The sequence below is a fragment of the Anolis carolinensis genome, chromosome 3 (assembly GCF_035594765.1).
Source record: "Anolis carolinensis isolate JA03-04 chromosome 3, rAnoCar3.1.pri, whole genome shotgun sequence".
NCBI classification, from domain to species: domain Eukaryota; kingdom Metazoa; phylum Chordata; class Lepidosauria; order Squamata; family Dactyloidae; genus Anolis; species Anolis carolinensis.
In genome coordinates this window covers 181,471,524-181,489,246 of record NC_085843.1, presented here as the reverse complement: position 1 = coordinate 181,489,246, position 17,723 = coordinate 181,471,524, and the positions used below count along the sequence as shown (strand labels likewise).

Sequence of the window (17,723 nt, the reverse complement as noted above, 5' to 3'; positions counted from 1 at the left end):
CATCAAAGAAGGAAAGGAATAAGAATGCAATTGAGTTGAGATGAGGCATGTTATAAAGACTTCTACCTCTTCCACCATGCCTAACTTTCTCAAGGTTGCTCTTCTAATTTGCAACATAATGTTTTATTTCACTATTGCTCCTATCATTGCTTCTTTCCCCTCCCCACTTGCAAACAGAAAATGAATTCACTCAATACAGCCAGGTTATACCATATCTTGGGAGAAGCAGGGGAAGCCGATAGCTGAATGTCAAATCCTGACAGCAACCTAGCAACCATATATATTTAAAAGGTTTGTGTTTTTTATGTGTATCTGTGTGCCAGGAATAGCTGAAGCAGATCTGTTCTTCCATTCGTAATCCGAAAAATGTGAAAAGGGGAAAGGAGAAACTCCAGCTGCTGGTCTATTTTGGAGGGTCCAAATTGCCTGTCAGATGCCACGTTAGCAAGTATAGAGCATTAATGCTTTTTTCTGCTTAAAATATGATTGTAAAGAAGAGACAAAGGTATCCACAGCATTTAGTTTCCTAGTTTGAAAAACATAGTGGGATTTACCTTCTGACTTGCTATGTATAAAATGGGAGGGGTAATTTTGCAAGGAAGCCCATTCATAGAATCACAGAATTGGAAGAGACTTCGTGGGCCATCCAGTCTAAATCCCTGCCAAGAAGCAGGAAAATCACATTCAAATCACCCCCAACAGATGGCCATCCAGCCTTTGTTTAAAAGCCTCCAAAGAAAGAGCCTCCACCACATTCTGGGGCAGAGAGTTCCACTGCGCCAGACCTCATACTTTGGAGTAGTCAAGTAGCATTTATACTGGAAGTGGAAAAAGTCATAACCTCAGTGTTAGCTTTATCAAGAATCTCAAATGCATACTATGACAACTTCAAGGCCAGCCAAACTGTCACAACATAGGAAGCAAGGCTGGGCTGTGGCACAGGCTGGAAAGCAAGTCAGCTGCAACAAATCACTCTGACCAAGAGGTCCTGAGTTCGAGGCCAGCCCGTGCCTGCGTCTTGTCTCCGTCTCTGTTCTATGTCATGGCATTGAATGTTTGCCTTTATGTGTGCAATGTGATCCGCCCGGAGTCCCCTTAGGGGTGAGAAGGGCGGAATATAAATGCTGTGAATAAATAAATAAATAAGGTTTTGAGCTCCCAATAATGTTTTTATCAGGCTACACGTTAAAGAAAAAAGAGAGAGAAATGCTGCCATAGTGTTTGAGCCCCGATTTCCTCAACAAGATGTTCTGAACTAGAGCCTGGCTGTTGTTTTCCTCAAAACTGACTCAGAAAATTTTTGCTTCCTTCCACATTCCCTTTTTGATCTTTCAGTTGCTGCCTCCCTTGAAGCTGACATAAGAAAGAACCAATATTCTCTATATATATTCTATATATGCCTCCTCATTTCCTGATGTTTTTGGCTTGGACAAGGTAACCCATGTTTCTGTGATCCACTAAAGCAGTGGTTCCCAATCTTTGGTCATCCAGGTGTTTGGGATATCAATACCCAGAAGTCCCAGCCAGGTTGTCAGTTCTGGGAGCTGAAGTCCCAAACAGTTGGAGAACCAAAGGTTGGGAACCACTGTGCTAAAGGCTAGGGACATGTTCTTAAGGCCACCAGAGCCTAGGCAATGGAGTAGAAGGGCAGGGTTGCCACTCTCACACAATATTCATACTATTCACCACTAATGGGCCAATGTTGCCTATATGTATGAATGTGTCAAGGGACAATCAGAGGACCATGATGCCAAGCTATACGGAAAATAGCAAAGCAAATAGTTTGCCATTCAAAAATGCAACTGTCTGAAAAGGCAAATCTGTGTGTGATCTCTCTGATGTGGTCTGTCAATATTGGTCACCTTGCAAAACATGCTGGGAAAAGAAGCATGAACAAAACCATGTTTCCACAAGAAAGCAGATTTGATATGCAGGCAGTCCCCGAGTTAAAAACATCCGACTTACAAATGACTCATAGTGAAGAACGAGGGTGAGATAACAGGAAGTGAGAGAAATCTACCCCAAGGAAGGGAAATTCAGTCATGGAAGAGGTAGCATGGACAAAAGGTGTCGCCACTTTATCATCAATCCTTGTTTTGACAACAAGCCACATTTTTCAAAATCCAATTATCACAGGGACAGGATGTGAGTTGAAATCTTCTGAACAGGGGCACACACAGCAAATCATACACCACTGAGGTATTTATCCTTCCCTATGCTTTCCAAAGCATACATATGACACTGGAGTTGCACTTCAAAAATGTGCCTGTTTTGACATACAAACAAATTCAATTTAAGAACAAACCTGCACAACTTATCCTGTTCGTAACTTGGGGACTGTCTGTACATTAAACCTTTGCAAAGCTATTCATTTTACATAGTGGCTCTGTAAAGCTCTTGGCTTTTTGCTTTAATGCTCATATACCAAAGTAGTGAACTGGGAGACTGTGTGGGAACAAGAAAACATGCACAACAGCACAGCACAACACTGCTGCAGTCAGGAGTGGTTCAGGGTTCCCTCTGCTCATATCGACAGGGGAGCATTTTAGGGATCCTGGCTGTGCATCATGAGAAACAGGTTAAAACCCCCTACAAAAGGAGAGTGTAGTTTACCCATCAGTGGGATTCAACTGCCTGCTTCTGCACAGGACAGCAGCCAAAGGCTACAATCTAGAGGAACATATGAAGCAACCCTAGGCATATTTATTCAGAAATAACTTGCACCATATTCCCCTCACTTATCGTGGGGGTTCTGTTCCAGAACCTCTCGCGATAAGTGGAAATCCGTGAAGTAGGGACACTATTTTAATGTTAATATTTAAACATTATTTTAATTATTATGTGGCCTTTCTCCCCCTTGCAAGCCCCTTCCCTACCAGCGCCGGCTGGGCCCTTGCTCCAGGACCGCCATGTCCCTGGCAGCCAGGGAAGAAGGGATGCTGCTCCAGCCAGATGAGTGAGCGAGGGAGGGTGGGTGAGAGAGTGAAGGCCGGCAGCAGCAGCAAGAGCCTGAAAGAGGCAGCCAGGTCCGGCTTCTGCCTCCACTCCAGCCGGGCCATGCCAGAAAACTCCCTCCCCCTCCTCCGAGTCCTCCACAGGAAGGGGCTTGCAAGGGGAAGAAAGGCCACATAACAATTAAAATAATGTTTAAACATACCCCCGTTTTCCCACAAAATAGCAAGCCCACGAAAAGCGAACTACGAAGTAACGGAGGAACACTGTACTTGTTTTAAGGCTGTAGCATTAACCCCACTACAATTTAACTGAAATAAGTAAGGCACGTTCATAGTAGCCATTCATTCTGATGAGATTCATGAACTGCTATCTTTCTTTGGGTCAAGGGCAAAATTGCCAAGATCAACACTATGTAGAATGTAACGTAAGTTTGACAGCCTAGGCCTACCAACATAAGAATAAAATCTATGCAATGATTTGAAGTTTAGGACCTCCAAATCCCAAATGAGATTTATCCAGTGGGAAGTATGCCCCCCCAATGAAACAGCAGGCACTATGTACCCTTGCTTAACCCACATTCTCAATAAAGCGTTCTCAAGAGCAACGTTACAAGAATAGTATGTGTTTTCGAATTCCAGGAAAAGGTGGAATGGCAATTCCATATGGAGGATGATTATTGAGAAGGAGAAAGCAAACAATCCAAAGAGAGTAATCTGTCTTTAATAAGAGCAAGATTTTGCTTTGGAAAGAAATGAAGAAGTAGGAAGACAGGTTTACACAATAATGCCTCTGTGCTCCTATTTTACTTTTTCACTTGAAAAGATATATACATTCACACACATATAATCATGACTTAGATAGACTGGAGAGTATTTGTTGACTATTACAATTTCATTTTCTTTCTGTATGTTCTCTTCACCTGCCATGACCTCTGAAAATGGATACAAAGGGCAACACCTGAATGTCCTCTTTTCTTGCCAAAATGCATTAAATTATATGAAATGCAACATGACCAAGTATGTTTGCATTTTGAAAGTATTTACTTTGGCTTGCCGCCATTTCTTCTTGAGGCAGGTGAGGTTATTGCATCCTTTTGTCAACTAACAGATAGTTAATCTTTTACTTTATCACAATGTACAGTTCAATATAAAGTGACAAAATTTCCTATTACAATTTGAACACATTCACAAACAAGAGTGGCCAATCAGCAACTAATGGCAAGAATCCCATTGACTGGAAAATTGGATACAAAGAGGCATTTCCTTCTCTGCCTGTTTGTTTCGTGCCATTAAGAAGTAACCATTCAACAAGGTACAAGTGGAATGGAATTGGTCACCTTATTTTCTTCCTCTTCACTTCAGACATTTCTCCTAATGAAAGTCTCAATCTTTCTTTCTCAACCCATTTATGCCCATGACTACTCCATCATGGGTAAACCCTGACTTTTGCAGAAGTCACTGTCCTTTTGGGGATAATAATATTCTTCACACACATGGCATCAACAAGCCCCACTATTCTCATATCTTGGCACCAGAAAACCCAAGGCAACATAAGGTGCAAAAAAACAACACTTATTCAAATAGAGATGTTAGAAGGCCAACCCATACACAAAAGCATTAACAATAAAACTTTCATTCATTCCTATAAATAGGGAATCACTTTCAGAATATGAAAAAATGAGCAGAGAAAGGAGGATAAAGAAAAGGATAAAAAAATGGAATATTGAGGAAATGAAGAAAAGAAGTGGGGAAGGATAAAAAAAAATAGAAAAGCAGCAACTGTGAAAGGAAGCCAACCAATATACTGAAGAAGAGTAAATGTCCCATGAATATTTACTTGAGACTTAGGAAACAATTCCTATATCCCATGAATATTTACTTAAAGAGCTTACTGACAAGTCCAACTGGATATCAAGGGGGAAATATAGTCAGAATTTATTCCAAAGTAAAATATGTATCCTTGAAGCCTTTGAACTGAGTAAACATGTGTTTGGAGCAGCTGCAGAGGGGCATCCACAAACACCTTTATATTTAACTGAATTCAATGAACACTTGTTTTAAGTTAGGTCTGGGAAGAAAGGGACGTTTCACATGTTCCAAGCATTAGAACCTGGGTCTGGCACGCACGGTGTCAAAGACAGCCCAAGGCTGATCTAGCTGCCGGCTTCTTAAACTGTGGATCCCAAGCCCAAACAGGGTTTTTTGGGCTCAACGTTGGGGTCACGAAAAAATTGGCACCAGTGAAAGGTTTCTGAGTGCCACACAAATTTATTAGCAACAGTGGAGTCTGCAGACAATTCTTCAGCTGTACTTCATAAAAAGGAAAATCAGCCTGTTTAGCAAGCTTTGAGAATGCTAATTTATTATCAGCAAATGTTTGATTTTTTAAATGCTTATTTTATATGCCTATATATCAGGGGGTCAAGGGACCGCAGTGGCACAGTGGGTTAAACCGCTAAACTGCAGAACTTGCTGACCAGAAAGTTGGTAGTTTGAATCCGCATGACGGGGTGAGCTCCTATTGTTAGCCCCAGCTTCTGCCAACCTAGCAGTTAAAAAACATGCACATTTGAGTAGATAAATAGGTACTGCATTGGCAGGAAGGTAATGGCACTCTATGCAGTCATGCCAGCCACATGATCTTGGAAGTGTCTATGGACAACGCCAGCTCTTAGGCTTGGAGATGAGCACTATCCCCCAGAGTCAGACTCGACTAGATTTAATGTCAAGGGGAAAACTTTACCTTTTTTATCAGGGGGTCACATGAAAATTTCTTAGGCAAAGAAGGGTCACAAGCGGGAAAAATGTATGAAGTGCTGGATTAAAGCATTAGATTAGATCTGATCTAAGAAGGGTCAACCCTTTACTTAGGCACAAAAATGAAGCATTTAGCGAAAGGGAGAAACACAGTTTATTACAAAGGAGGTTACTGTAGATAGCAGAGGGGTGGAAATTATAGGCCCCTTCCAGACAGGCCCTATATCCCAGGACCTGATCCAGGTTTTCTGTTTATCCCTGATTATGTGGTGGTGTGGACTCATAAAATCCAGTTCAAAGCAGAAAACCTGGGATCAGATCCTGGGATATAGGGCCTGCCTGGAAGGGCCCATAGAATCATAGAATGATAATAGAGTTGGAAGAGACCACATAGGCTATCGAATCCAACCCCTTGCTGTCTCAAGCGCGGTTGGTGGGGACGAGAGAGAGAGGGGGGACCTTCTCTGTGGTAGCTCCCCAACTCTGGAATACCCTTCCAAAAGAGATTCGGATCAGGAAATCGGAAGATGTTTCCGATTCAGCCTGAAAACACGGATGTTCAAACAGGCTTTTGACCACCAGTAGGCTGAATGGGCCCATATGAAGTTGACACTTGGGACTTTAGTTGTGAATTGATGGCAGCCAGTTCTATCTAGAGATGTTTTTAAAATTGTATTATTTTGATTTTATGTTATATGTGTTGACAGGGGTTGTTGTTACAATTTTATTTAATATACTTATGTTACAATACATTACACTAATGTATAGTTTTTATTGTTTTATGTTATATGCTGCACCCTAGAATGCCTTTGTAAGCCACCCTGAGTCCCTTCGGAGAGATGGTGGCTGGATATAAGCAAAGTTTATTATTATTATTGTTATTATTATTACAGTAGAGTCTCACTAATCCAACACTCGCTTATCCAACGTTCTGGATTATCCAAGCCATTTTTGTAGTCAATGTTTTCAATATATCGTGATATTTTGGTGCTAAATTCATAAATCCAGTAATTACAATATAACATTACTGTGTATTGAACTACTTTTTCTGTCAAATTTGTTGTATAACATGATGTTTTGGTGCTTAATTTGTAAAATCATAACTTAATTTGATGTTTAATAGGCTTTTCCTTAATCCCTCCTTATTATCCAAGATATTCGCTTATCCAATGTTCTGCCAGCCCGTTTATGTTGGATAAGTGAAACTCTAAAGCTAAACCAAATGGGCCAGGACAGAAAAACATTCACCAGCCACAGAGGTTTATTAAATTAGACCAAAAGTATGCAACTACAGTAGAGTCTCACTTATCCAAGCCTCACTTATCCAAGCTTCTGGATAATCCAAACCATTTTTGTAGTCAATGTCTTCAATATATCATGATATTTTGGTGCTAAATTCATAAATCCAGTAATTACAATATAACATTACTGTGTATTGAACTACTTTTTCTGTCAAATTTGTTGTATAACATGATGTTTTGGTGCTTAATTTGTAAAATCGTAACCTAATTTGATGTTTAATAGGCGTTTCCTTAATCCCTCCTTATTATCCAAGATATTCGCTTATCCAAGCTTCTGCCGGCCCATTTAAAGGTAAAGGTAAAGGTTTCCCCTGACATTAAGTCCACTCGTGTCCGACTCTGGGGGTTGGTGCTCATCTCCATTTCTAAGCTGGCATTGTCCGTAGACACCTCCAAGGTCATGTGGCCGGAATGACTGCATGGAGCGCCGCTACCTTCCCGCCAGAGCAGTACCTATTGATCTACTCACATTGGCATGTTTTCGAACTGCTTGGTTGGCAAAAACTGGAGCAACAGCGGGCGCTCACTCCGCTCCCGGGATTTGAACCTGGGACCTTTCGGTCTGCAAGTTCAGCAGCTCAGTGCTTTAACACACATCGCCACCAGGGCTCCTTGCCGGCCAATGCAGTACCTATTGATCTACTCACATTGGCATGTTTTCGAACTGCTTGGTTGGCAAAAACTGGAGCAACAGCAGGCGCTCACTCCGCTCCCGGGATTTGAACCTGGGACCTTTCAGTCTGCAAGTTCAGCAGCTCAGTGCTTTAACACACTTTGCCACTGGGGCTCCTTGCCCGTCTGTTTAGCTTGGATAAGTGAGACTCTATTGTACCATGCAGGAAAAGCAGAATCAAAGTACCCCCTGATAGATGGCTGTTTATACTTGTGTTTATGTCCGAATCATATAATCATAGAGTTGGAAGAGTCCTCACGGGCCATCCGGTCCAACCCATTCTGCCAAGAAGCAGGAAATCGCATCCAAAGCATCCCCGACAGATGGCCATCCAGCCTCTGCTTTAAAGCCTCCAAAGAAGGCGCCTCCACCACCTCATAAAACAACCTAAAGAGGATAATTCCTGGTTAGTCCTTAGATGTGCCCACAGCCCCAAAGAAGCGCGTGGAGCGGCCCCGGGGCAAGCCAGGCAGGCGGGCAGGGCAGGAGGGCGGCCTTACCTTCTCCTTGGCCCCGCAGTGGCAGCAGACGGTCCACAGGTACTTGAGGGTCCTCCAGAGCAGGATGATGAAGAGTCCCCCGAAGAAGGTGACCATGGAGGAGGCCAGGAAGGCCCACCACATGCGCTGCCCGCTGTCGCAGGGCACCTCCATGGTGATGGGGATGATGAGCGCGTTGGACGGGCGGGCCCCCGGCGCCGAGGACGAGTCCGCGTTGAGGCTGCTCCCGACGGGGCTGCTCATCCTAATGTTGCCGCTGCCCCCGCCGCCGCCTCCGCCGCCGCCGCCTCCCGAGTAGTAGCTGCTGCTACTGGAGCCACTGGAGCCGCCTCCGCCGCCGCCGCCACCGCCGCCGCCTCCTCCTCCGCCGCCGCCGCTGCCATTTGCCATGGCTAACACCGGGCAAGGCACGCCGCCGGGGCTCCGGGGAGCTCCTGCCGCCGCCGCTGCTGCCGCCGCCGCCAGCGCCCGCCGCCGAGCCCATCCCCGGCCATCGTGCTGCGGCGGCGGCGCCTCTCCGGAAGGCAGGCGCGCGAGCCCGGCCCCGGCGCACGGCCGGACAGCAGCAGCAGCAGCCGCGGGGAGAAGCAGGAGGAGGAGGAGCAGCAGGAGGAGGAACAGCAGCCGCGCGGGAGACCCAGCCGTGCCTCTTCTCAGTCAGAGAGGAAGGCGAAGAAGAAGAAGAAGAGGAGGAGGAAGAGGATGGAGGAGAACAGCCCTCGGGGGCCCTGGCGCCCGCCCCTCCTCCCCCTGGGCCCGCCTCGCCCCCGGCGTCGCCTCAGCGGCCGGGCGGAGGAGGAGAGGAGGGATGCGCCCCCTCAGAGTCCGGCCCTCCAGTCAGGACGCGAGATAGGAGGGCGAAAAGGGAGCCTTAGCCTCGCCTAACTCAGCCTCCGACGCTGGCTCTGATGCTCTGGCGTCGGCGTCGCTGCTCTTGCTGTTGCTGCTGCTGCTGAGGAGGCGCCCATCCTTCCTTCCTTCCTTCTCCTTCTTTCCCTGACAGCTGGGCTCCTCTCTCGCGGATGGCGCCTCTCCGGCTCGCGCGCCTTTCGGGGCTGCCTCGCGCTGAGGACGCGGAGGCGCGCGCGCGGGATTGAGAGAGAGAGAGAGAGAGAGAGAGCGAGAGATGGAGCCGCGCAGGTGGAGGAGAAGGAGGAGGCGGGAAGAAGCACAGCACAGCGCGCGCGCGTCGCACCGCCGCTCCAACAAGTCGCCTCGCGCTTCTCTCTCGTTCTAAGGAGGGAGGGAGGGAAGGAAGGGGTGCCCGCGTGTCCGCGCGCGCGGACGGGGGAGGGAAAGAGAAGAGGGCTCAGAAACCCCCCGCGCGCGCGATCCTGAGCCTTGCGAATGGCATGACGCACGCTCGGGCTGTCAGTCTCGCGCTCTGCTCGCTCCCTCCCTCCTTCCTTCGCTGTTCAGACAGCTTTATGCTGCGTGTTGTTCTTATTGCTGTTCTAATTATTATTCTCCGAGCCGGGAAAGAAAGGGGGGGAGAGAGATGGGCGCTGTTTTCTAGGGCTGTTTTCCACACAGCTAAAACCCACATTATCTGCTTTGAACTAGGATATATGGCAGTGTGGAGTCTGATAACCCAGTTCAAAGCAGATATTGTGGGATTTTCTGCCTTGATATTCTGGGATATAGAGCTGTGTGAAAGGGCCTGAGGAAAAAGCACGGAAGCGCCGAGGCCGACGCTCTTGGCAGGCTTGAGGCGCAGAAACAGGTGCTTCGTGATGAGAGAAGCGGGCGGGCGGGAGGGGAGGCTGTTTTGTTTGGATGCTGCTGCGTGTGGGCTTCTCTTTTTTTTTTTTTTCCTTCTTAAAGCGGAACACCCAACAGGAAGCTCGTGCCTCACGGTGTTAAAATGGGCACAGAAAGGAGCAACGTTGGAGCCGAAGCAAGAGAAGGGAGGGGAGAAACGAAGGAGGAATAACAAGGGGAGAAAGCTCGGCTTTCGTAGCAGGAGGGCTCGCCTCGTCGGAGGCTGCCAAGAGAGGGATCCTGGGCAATAGAAACTGGCGACCCTTCTGCAGGATTCTAGGGAAATCCATCTCTCTCACACACACGTTCCCTCCCTCCCTCATCCTTCCTCTTTTCTTCTCCCTCTCTCTCGCTCGTTGGGTAGTAAACACCGGCTGCGCCCTGATGGACGTCTCCTCCTGTTTATTGTTCCTTCATAAAACCATCATGAGGACATAATCATGACTTAACCTCTGACCCGAATGGTGCCCATATTGGCATCTGTCCCTGTGCTGCCTCCCTCCCTATCCATTGCTACTGGTTCTTTCAGATTGTGGCAAGGGAGCGAGCAACAATTCCTTCACAAGTGCCCTTCAGTCACCTGTCCTTTGTGGCAACCGCATGAATTGCATTTTTTAAGGAAAAGGAAACATGTTCAAAAACATGCCAATGTGATTAGATCAATAAGTACCGCTCCGGCGGGAAGGTAACGGCGCTCCATGCATTCATGCCGGCCACATGACCTTGGAGATGTCTACGGACAACGCTGGCTCTTCGGCTTAGAAATGGAGATGAGCACCAACCCCCAGAGTCAGACATGACTGGACTTAACGTCAGGGGAAACCCTTACCCTAAGACAAAGGATCCTCCAAGGTGGTTTGGCTAGTCCATCTGTTCCCACACTTATTTGGCCAACCCTGCTTCAAGATCAGGTCCCTGTTGGCTTATGGTGATCCCATGATATGCCATTTTTGCCATATCCTTATTTATTTATTTGTCATATTTATATCCCACCCTTCTCACCTCGACTCAGAGCAGTGCACATAAAGGTACAATTTGATGCCATATAACACATATCCAACAAATAAAAACATATACATTAAAACAACCTATAAGAACATTTCAACATTAATATTATTAAAATCACATAATCCGATATCATCGTCCAGGTTGTTCCAGTTATCATTGCACCATTCCACATTCACATATTGCACTGACAGATTATCTAAAAGCTTGCTCCCACATCCACATTTTCAGTTTTTTCCTGAAGGCCAGGAGGGAGGGGGGTGATATGGTGTCACTAGGGAGGAAATTCTGCAACGACTGAGAAGGTTTTGTCTCATCCGCACCTGCGAGGGAGACTGGTCTGAGAGCAGGGCCTTCCCATAGAACCATAGAGTCAGAGAGTTGGAAGAGACTTCACGGGCCACCCAGTCCAACCCCCTGCTAAGAAGCAGGAAAATGACATTCAAAGTACCCTCAACAGATGGCCATCTAGCCTCTGCTTAAAAGCCTCCAAAGAAGGAGCCTCAACCACACTCCGGGGCAGAGAGTTCCACTGTTGAACAGCTCTCACAGTGAGGAAGTTCTTCCTAATGTTCAGGTGGAATCTTCTTTCCTCTAGTTTAAAGCCATTGTTCCGTGTTCTAGCATCCAGGGTAGCAGAAAACAAGCTTGCTCCCTCCTCCCCTCACATATTTATACATATCCTGTTTCTCCTAAAATAAGACATCCCCAGAAAATAAGACCTAGTCGAGGTTTTGCTGAATTGCTAAATATAAGGCCTCCCCCGAAAGTAAGACCTAGCAAAGTTTTTGTTTGGAAGCATGCTTGCCGAACAGAACACTAAAGCATGCAGGATCAGTAAATGTACGTACCATAGAGTATTGTACATGGAATTATTGGTAGTAACAAGAAATTCTTGATAGGATTCACAGTTTGTCTGGTTATGCTGGTTTGTGATGACAACTACTGTACAATATAGAATAAATGTTCATTTTTTTTGTTCAACAATAAATGTGAATTCTTCTTCATGGAAAAATAAGACATCCCCTGAAAATAAGACCTAGTGCATCTTTGGGAGCAAAAAATAATATAAGACACTGTCTTATTTTCGGGGAAACACGATAGCTATCATGTCTCCCCTCAGCCTTCTCTTCTGCAGGCTAAACATGCCCAGCTCTTTAAGCCACTCCTCATATGGTAGCACGACTTCCCTGGATCTAGACACTATACTCCTATTTATGCAGGCCAAAATGCCATTGGCCTTTTTATCAGTGGCATCACATTGTAGGCTCGTGTTTAACTTGTTCATGAGGACTCCAAGATCCTTTTCACATGTACTGCTTTTGAGCGAGGCATCGTCCCCCATTGTGTATCTTTACATTTCATTTTTTCTACCTAGGTGGAGTATCTTGCATTTGTCCCTGTTGAACTTTATTTTGTTAGTTTCAGCCCATCTCTCTAATCTGTTAAGATCGTTTTGGATTCTGCTCCTGTCTTCCCAGAAGATCTTAATCTCTGAGATGGTTCATAAAGAGAGATACGTTCGGATAGGTAAGATGGGCCAGTACTGTATAGGGCTTTATAGCCTAAAGCCAGCATTTTGAATATCCTTCCTCTGAAATATAGGCAACAGTACCAGTTATTCAACATCAGTCTGCCATTCAAGTACTCATCAGGGCTAATTCTAATCGACCTCCAAGATCAGGTAGGATCTGGTATCTTTAGGGTACTAAAGTTGTTGCTATGTGCCTTTGAGTCATTCCCAACTGAACCTATCAAAACATTTTCTTGACAAGATTTGTTCAGAAGAAAGTTGCTATGTCTTCCCCTTGTGGCTGAGGCCCCTTCCACACAGCTGAATAAAATCCCACATTATCCACTTTGAACTGGAATATATGGCAGTGTGGACTCGGATAACCCAGTTCAAAGCAGATATTGTGGGATTTTTGCCTTGATATTCTGGGATATAGAGCTGTGTAGAAGGGCCCTGAGAGAATGTGACAAACTTGAGATCACCCTGTGGGTTTCAAGGAGAGTTCAACCAGGACTCAAATTTCCAGAGCCATAGGAAATCAAACCACTACACCCTGCTGGCTCTTTGTACCCATTCAAAATTCTAAGAGAAATACTGGCTGCCTACTGTGAAGATCTGTATATAACACTGTCTATTTGAGAGTAATAATTTTTGCACAGACAAAAGGTGCATCCAAAATTTATTTTTATATCTACAAGATGCTGCTGATGCACACAAACCACAAGGTTTCTGAAATCTGTGAATACAACACATCTCAGGTTGAGACATTGATCTTTCACAAACTGATTCCAACTGTTGAGCTGTGATTCAGGAGTCTTGGATCCTGTTGATAATCCCAAATGGAGGAGACCAATGGAATCAATGGTTGAATGATGAGAAAACATTCATTTATACAATGGGTCTACCCTTGGGTCTAACAATATGATTTAGGACTAGAACTGTGTCCATGTGTGACAGATTTCTGTCAAAATAATACACTTCAATTTGCTTACTCAAAAATTGTGGTTTTTGTTTTCCTTTTTCCCGATTTCGCAGACGAGAAAAGCCAAGATATATTTGGCACAGTTCTCTCTTAAAGCAAAGATATATTCAAATTTTGCTAGTACAACCCACAATCTTTTCCTTTTCTAAATGCCATCAATGTGTTGATGTATCATTTCATATGCTAATTATAATATCACTGATGCATTTTGTGTTGCTAAAGCAGAAAAAATAAGATTAGGCTTGATATCACAGCAAGGATTGCATATCATTCAGTCCTTCCTTCAATTGTATTTTAACACCGGGGAACAATTCTCCCTCTTCCCCCTCCCACTCCAAGTTCAAAATTTCCATACATTTTATGTCTCCAGATATACATTTTTTCTTTGCCTCAAGCAGTCTGATGTACTTGGCCATCCTAGGCTGTAGTGACTTTAGCATTGTCAATGAGAGGAGGAGGTATGGAAAGCTACAAGTCTACCAAAAATATATATCATTTCTCTTTACCTTTAAAAGGAATGAGAGGAACCTGGATTGGGAGACAAGGCAGTTAGATAAATATATAAAAATTTCAATGATTGGAGCAGTCAGAAGGCTAATACCCATGCGAACATAAAGGCAGATGAGATAGCACTTTTGAAGAATGGGAAACTCAACCTTGCCACCTAAGTAGGAAGGAAACCAATAGTGAGACAATCAGATAATGAGAACAACAACCTCAATGAACTTTTTACATCTACTGACTTGGACATGGCTCTCAATAAATGTAAAAATGGCAAAGTAGCTGGCCTGGACGATCTACGGATGGAACAAATTAAGAACTTTGGCCCAAAAGCAAAGTGCTGGCTGCTGAAGCTGATGAACAACTGCATTGTTAGATCCCCAAAATCTAGAGGAAAGCAAGAGTCATAGCCAGCTTGAAACCAGGCAAAGACCATAATGATCCAAAAAGCTATAGACCAATCTCCTTCTGGAGATACTTATTTTGCATAGAATTATGGAAAAATAGACCCATATCTGATTCAACAGCAAGCTGGCTTCAGGAAAGGCAAAAGCTGCACATCACAAAAGCTGACTCAGCACATAGAAGATGGTTTTGAAAGGCAGTAGATTACAGGAGCTGTCTTCATAGACCTGTCAGCAGCTTATAACACTGTTAATCATCTCCTTCTCCTGAGAAAAATGTATAATATCACAAAGGATTACCACCTCACCCACTTCATAGGAAATCTGCTACAAAGCAGGAGCTTTTTTGTTGAATTCCAGGGCCAGAGAAAAACAGATGGCGAAAACAGAAGAAAGGCCTCCCTCAGGGGAGCATGCATGCTCCATCAATGTTTAACGTTTACACAAATGATCAACCAGAAGGGACATAGAGTTTAATCTATACTGACAATCGTGCCATCATCACACAAGCAGGGAGCTTTGCAATGGTTGAACAGAAGCTCTCCGAAGCTTTAGGTACTCTTACTGCCTATTACAGGGAAAACCAGCTGATCCCTAATCCATCTAAAACACAGATGTGTGCTTTTCACCTTAAGAAAAGACAAGCACCATGTTAAAACAGTGGATGTGGCTCTTAATGAGACACCCACATTATCACAGGATGTCTACGCCACACACTACTGGAGAAATTATACTGTTTAGCTGGTATTGAACCACCTGACATCTGCTAGGAAGTAACAGCCAACAATGAAAGGACCAAGGCAGTGCCATCTCCAGCCCATTCCCTGTTTGGATATCAGCCAGCATGGCAACACCTTAAATCAAGAAATAGCTTTCTAAGATCTACAATCGCAGGAACACCAAAAATGGCAGGCTAAAACCCAGAACCTTAATCCATGGCTGAGACCAGATGAGAGACTCCCCCCTGGGCACACAGAAGACTGAGCAACATGGAAGGCACTGAACAGACTGCGCTCTGGCACCATGAGGTGCAGAGCCAATCTTCAGAAATGGGACTACATGTGAGTGTGGGAAAAAGCAAACCACAGACCACTTACAACAATGTGGTCTGAACCTTGCCACATGCACAATTGAGGACCTTCTCGCAGTGACACCAGAGGCACTCCAAGTGGCCAGATTCTAGTCAAGGGATATTTAGTATAATGCCAAGCTTTTAACTTCTTTGTGTTTCTAAATACATTACAACTGCACCCTCGGTTTCGCTTCTGACACGATAAATAAATAAATGATTGGACATGAGAACATAAATTCCATATACCCAAATTATTCTACATTGTTAAAACCTACTATTAATTATCTTATATATGATGACTTCCATTTTAAATTTTTAAAAGCCTTGACATTAATATATATCAAAATGCAAAATGCATTTTTTACATTTCCTTTGACTATGCCATGCCTCAGCCATAGGGCTACTCTTAATGACAATGCAGATGCTATGTAGAATTCAGTTGCCAGGGGGCATATTACAGGTATTATTGCTCATCTGCACAGGCCATCTTTAGCTTTTGGACCAAATTCAAGAAATAGTTATTACAATTGAAACCCTAAATAGTTTGGATGTTACATTCTTGAATAAGAGCTTCCGCTTCTATATTCTATTTGCCTATTTCTTTCTTTATTTTTAAATCTGAAAAAGAAACTACCCTGGATCCCCTTCCTGTGTTTTTGGAACTCCCTGCTCCGTTCTTATTTTATTTTGACCACCTGCTTAAACTTTGCTGCTTCAGGAAATTTTTCATGCCTTCTTGATTAATGACTGCTACTAATGGCACTGATTTACTATTTTGCATTTTCCTGTTGAGTTCAAGTTGTTGGTTTTGATTAATCTTTCTCTCTTTCTCCATTTTATTTTTAATTTTTTTGGCTATACACTTAATTTCCAGAATTATAATAGATTTTGAATAGAACTGTCTGTTTGAATAGAACTGCCCCCCCCCCAATACATTCTGAAAAGCAAACCTTGAATTTTTCATTTTATATAAGGAGCACCATTTTACTATACCATAATAGGATTTTGGTATCCATGGGCTTTCTGTGTGTGTGTGTCTTGAAACCAGTCAATAGCCCACTGTAAATTAATGTTTAATTCATCATACTCCAAAGGCTTAAAATTTTTTAGGCTCAAGGGCTGCACTTCCATATACACTTCCCTGAGAATATGCTCCATTAAACACAGTAGTATTTAATTCTGAGATCACATGCATATGATTCTAATGAATACGTATTATTAATGAATATTCATAATTAATTCTAACTACAATCATAACTCATCTTAAAATGCTGAAAGCTAGCCAAAGGCTTCAGAAGAGCTCAATTTTCTTTTGCTCAGGCCCCTTCTACACTGTCATATAATCTAGATTATCTACTTTGAACTGGATTATATGAGTCTACGCTTCCATATAATCCAGTTGAAAGCAGATAATCTGGATTTTATGTGGCAGTGTAGATGGCACCTGAGTTAATGTACAATCTGTTAGAACTGAGAATTAAAAACACACACACACACACACAAAAGGGATCTGTTGTGAATTAGTAACTCAGCAGTGAAACTAGATCTCCCTATGACTGCTATTACAGCTCTAGTTTTTAAAGCAGCTGGAGTCATTGGCATGATTTTATAGCCTTCTAATATGAATTATTCTTGTACATTATGCATGCACTCCAATTAAATTTTGACTCACACAGTAGTAGTGCTAGCGCTGTTTAAGAGTGATTCCATCCTATCTAGTCCTCATGCATGGCAGGTCCTCTTCAACCTCTGCTCCTACCATTAGTTAAAGGCAGAGTCGAGTGTGAAATTGATGCCACACAGTTCAGCACCTGACTTCAAAGAAAGTGGTGAGCCTGACAATTTTTGTTACATTTTACGAGATTTCTCCATGCTGGCTGCAGAGGCAGGAGGGAAACCCTGCCAAGTTTATACTTCTACGGCCACTAAAAGTTGCTCCATGCTACCACAGCCTTCCTCTTAGGTTGAAGCCCCTTCTGGGCCTCATCACACTAGAGAAGAAATCCACTTAAAATATGGTTTCTGACTCCTGCAGAATTCTGGGGTTTGTAGTTTAGGAAGAGCCTTTAACAGCCTCACTAAACTACAAACCCCAGAATTCTGCAGGAGGCAGAAACCAGTTTTTCTCTAGTGTTATGAAGGTGTTACACTGCCATATAAAATCTAGATGATCTGCTTTGAACTAGATTATATGGTAGTGTAGACTCATTTAATCCAGTTCAAAGCAGATAATGTGGATTATCTGCTTTGATAACCTGTAGTATATGGCAGTATTGAAGGGACCTGAGAGAGTGTAGCTT

At 43.9% G+C, this 17,723-nt stretch overlaps 1 protein-coding gene across 29 annotated transcripts in view; it reads right to left on the bottom strand.

Moving 5' to 3' along the window:
* Nucleotides 1-9,500, bottom strand: part of kcnma1 (potassium calcium-activated channel subfamily M alpha 1) — a 657,167-nt gene extending 647,667 nt beyond the window's left edge. For 3 of the 29 annotated variants that reach the window (XM_062977428.1, XM_062977429.1, XM_062977425.1), the window contains exon 1: nucleotides 8,186-9,339. In XM_062977428.1, coding sequence (XP_062833498.1) covers nucleotides 8,186-8,575 — 390 coding nt within the window. In that variant the 5' untranslated portion in view covers nucleotides 8,576-9,339. Of the gene's footprint in view, nucleotides 1-8,185 lie in introns of all 29 variants that reach the window. The other 26 variants (XM_016994948.2, XM_008114305.3, XM_062977431.1 and 23 more) reach the window with 20 other exon arrangements.
* Nucleotides 9,501-17,723: the final 8,223 nt, after the last annotated feature.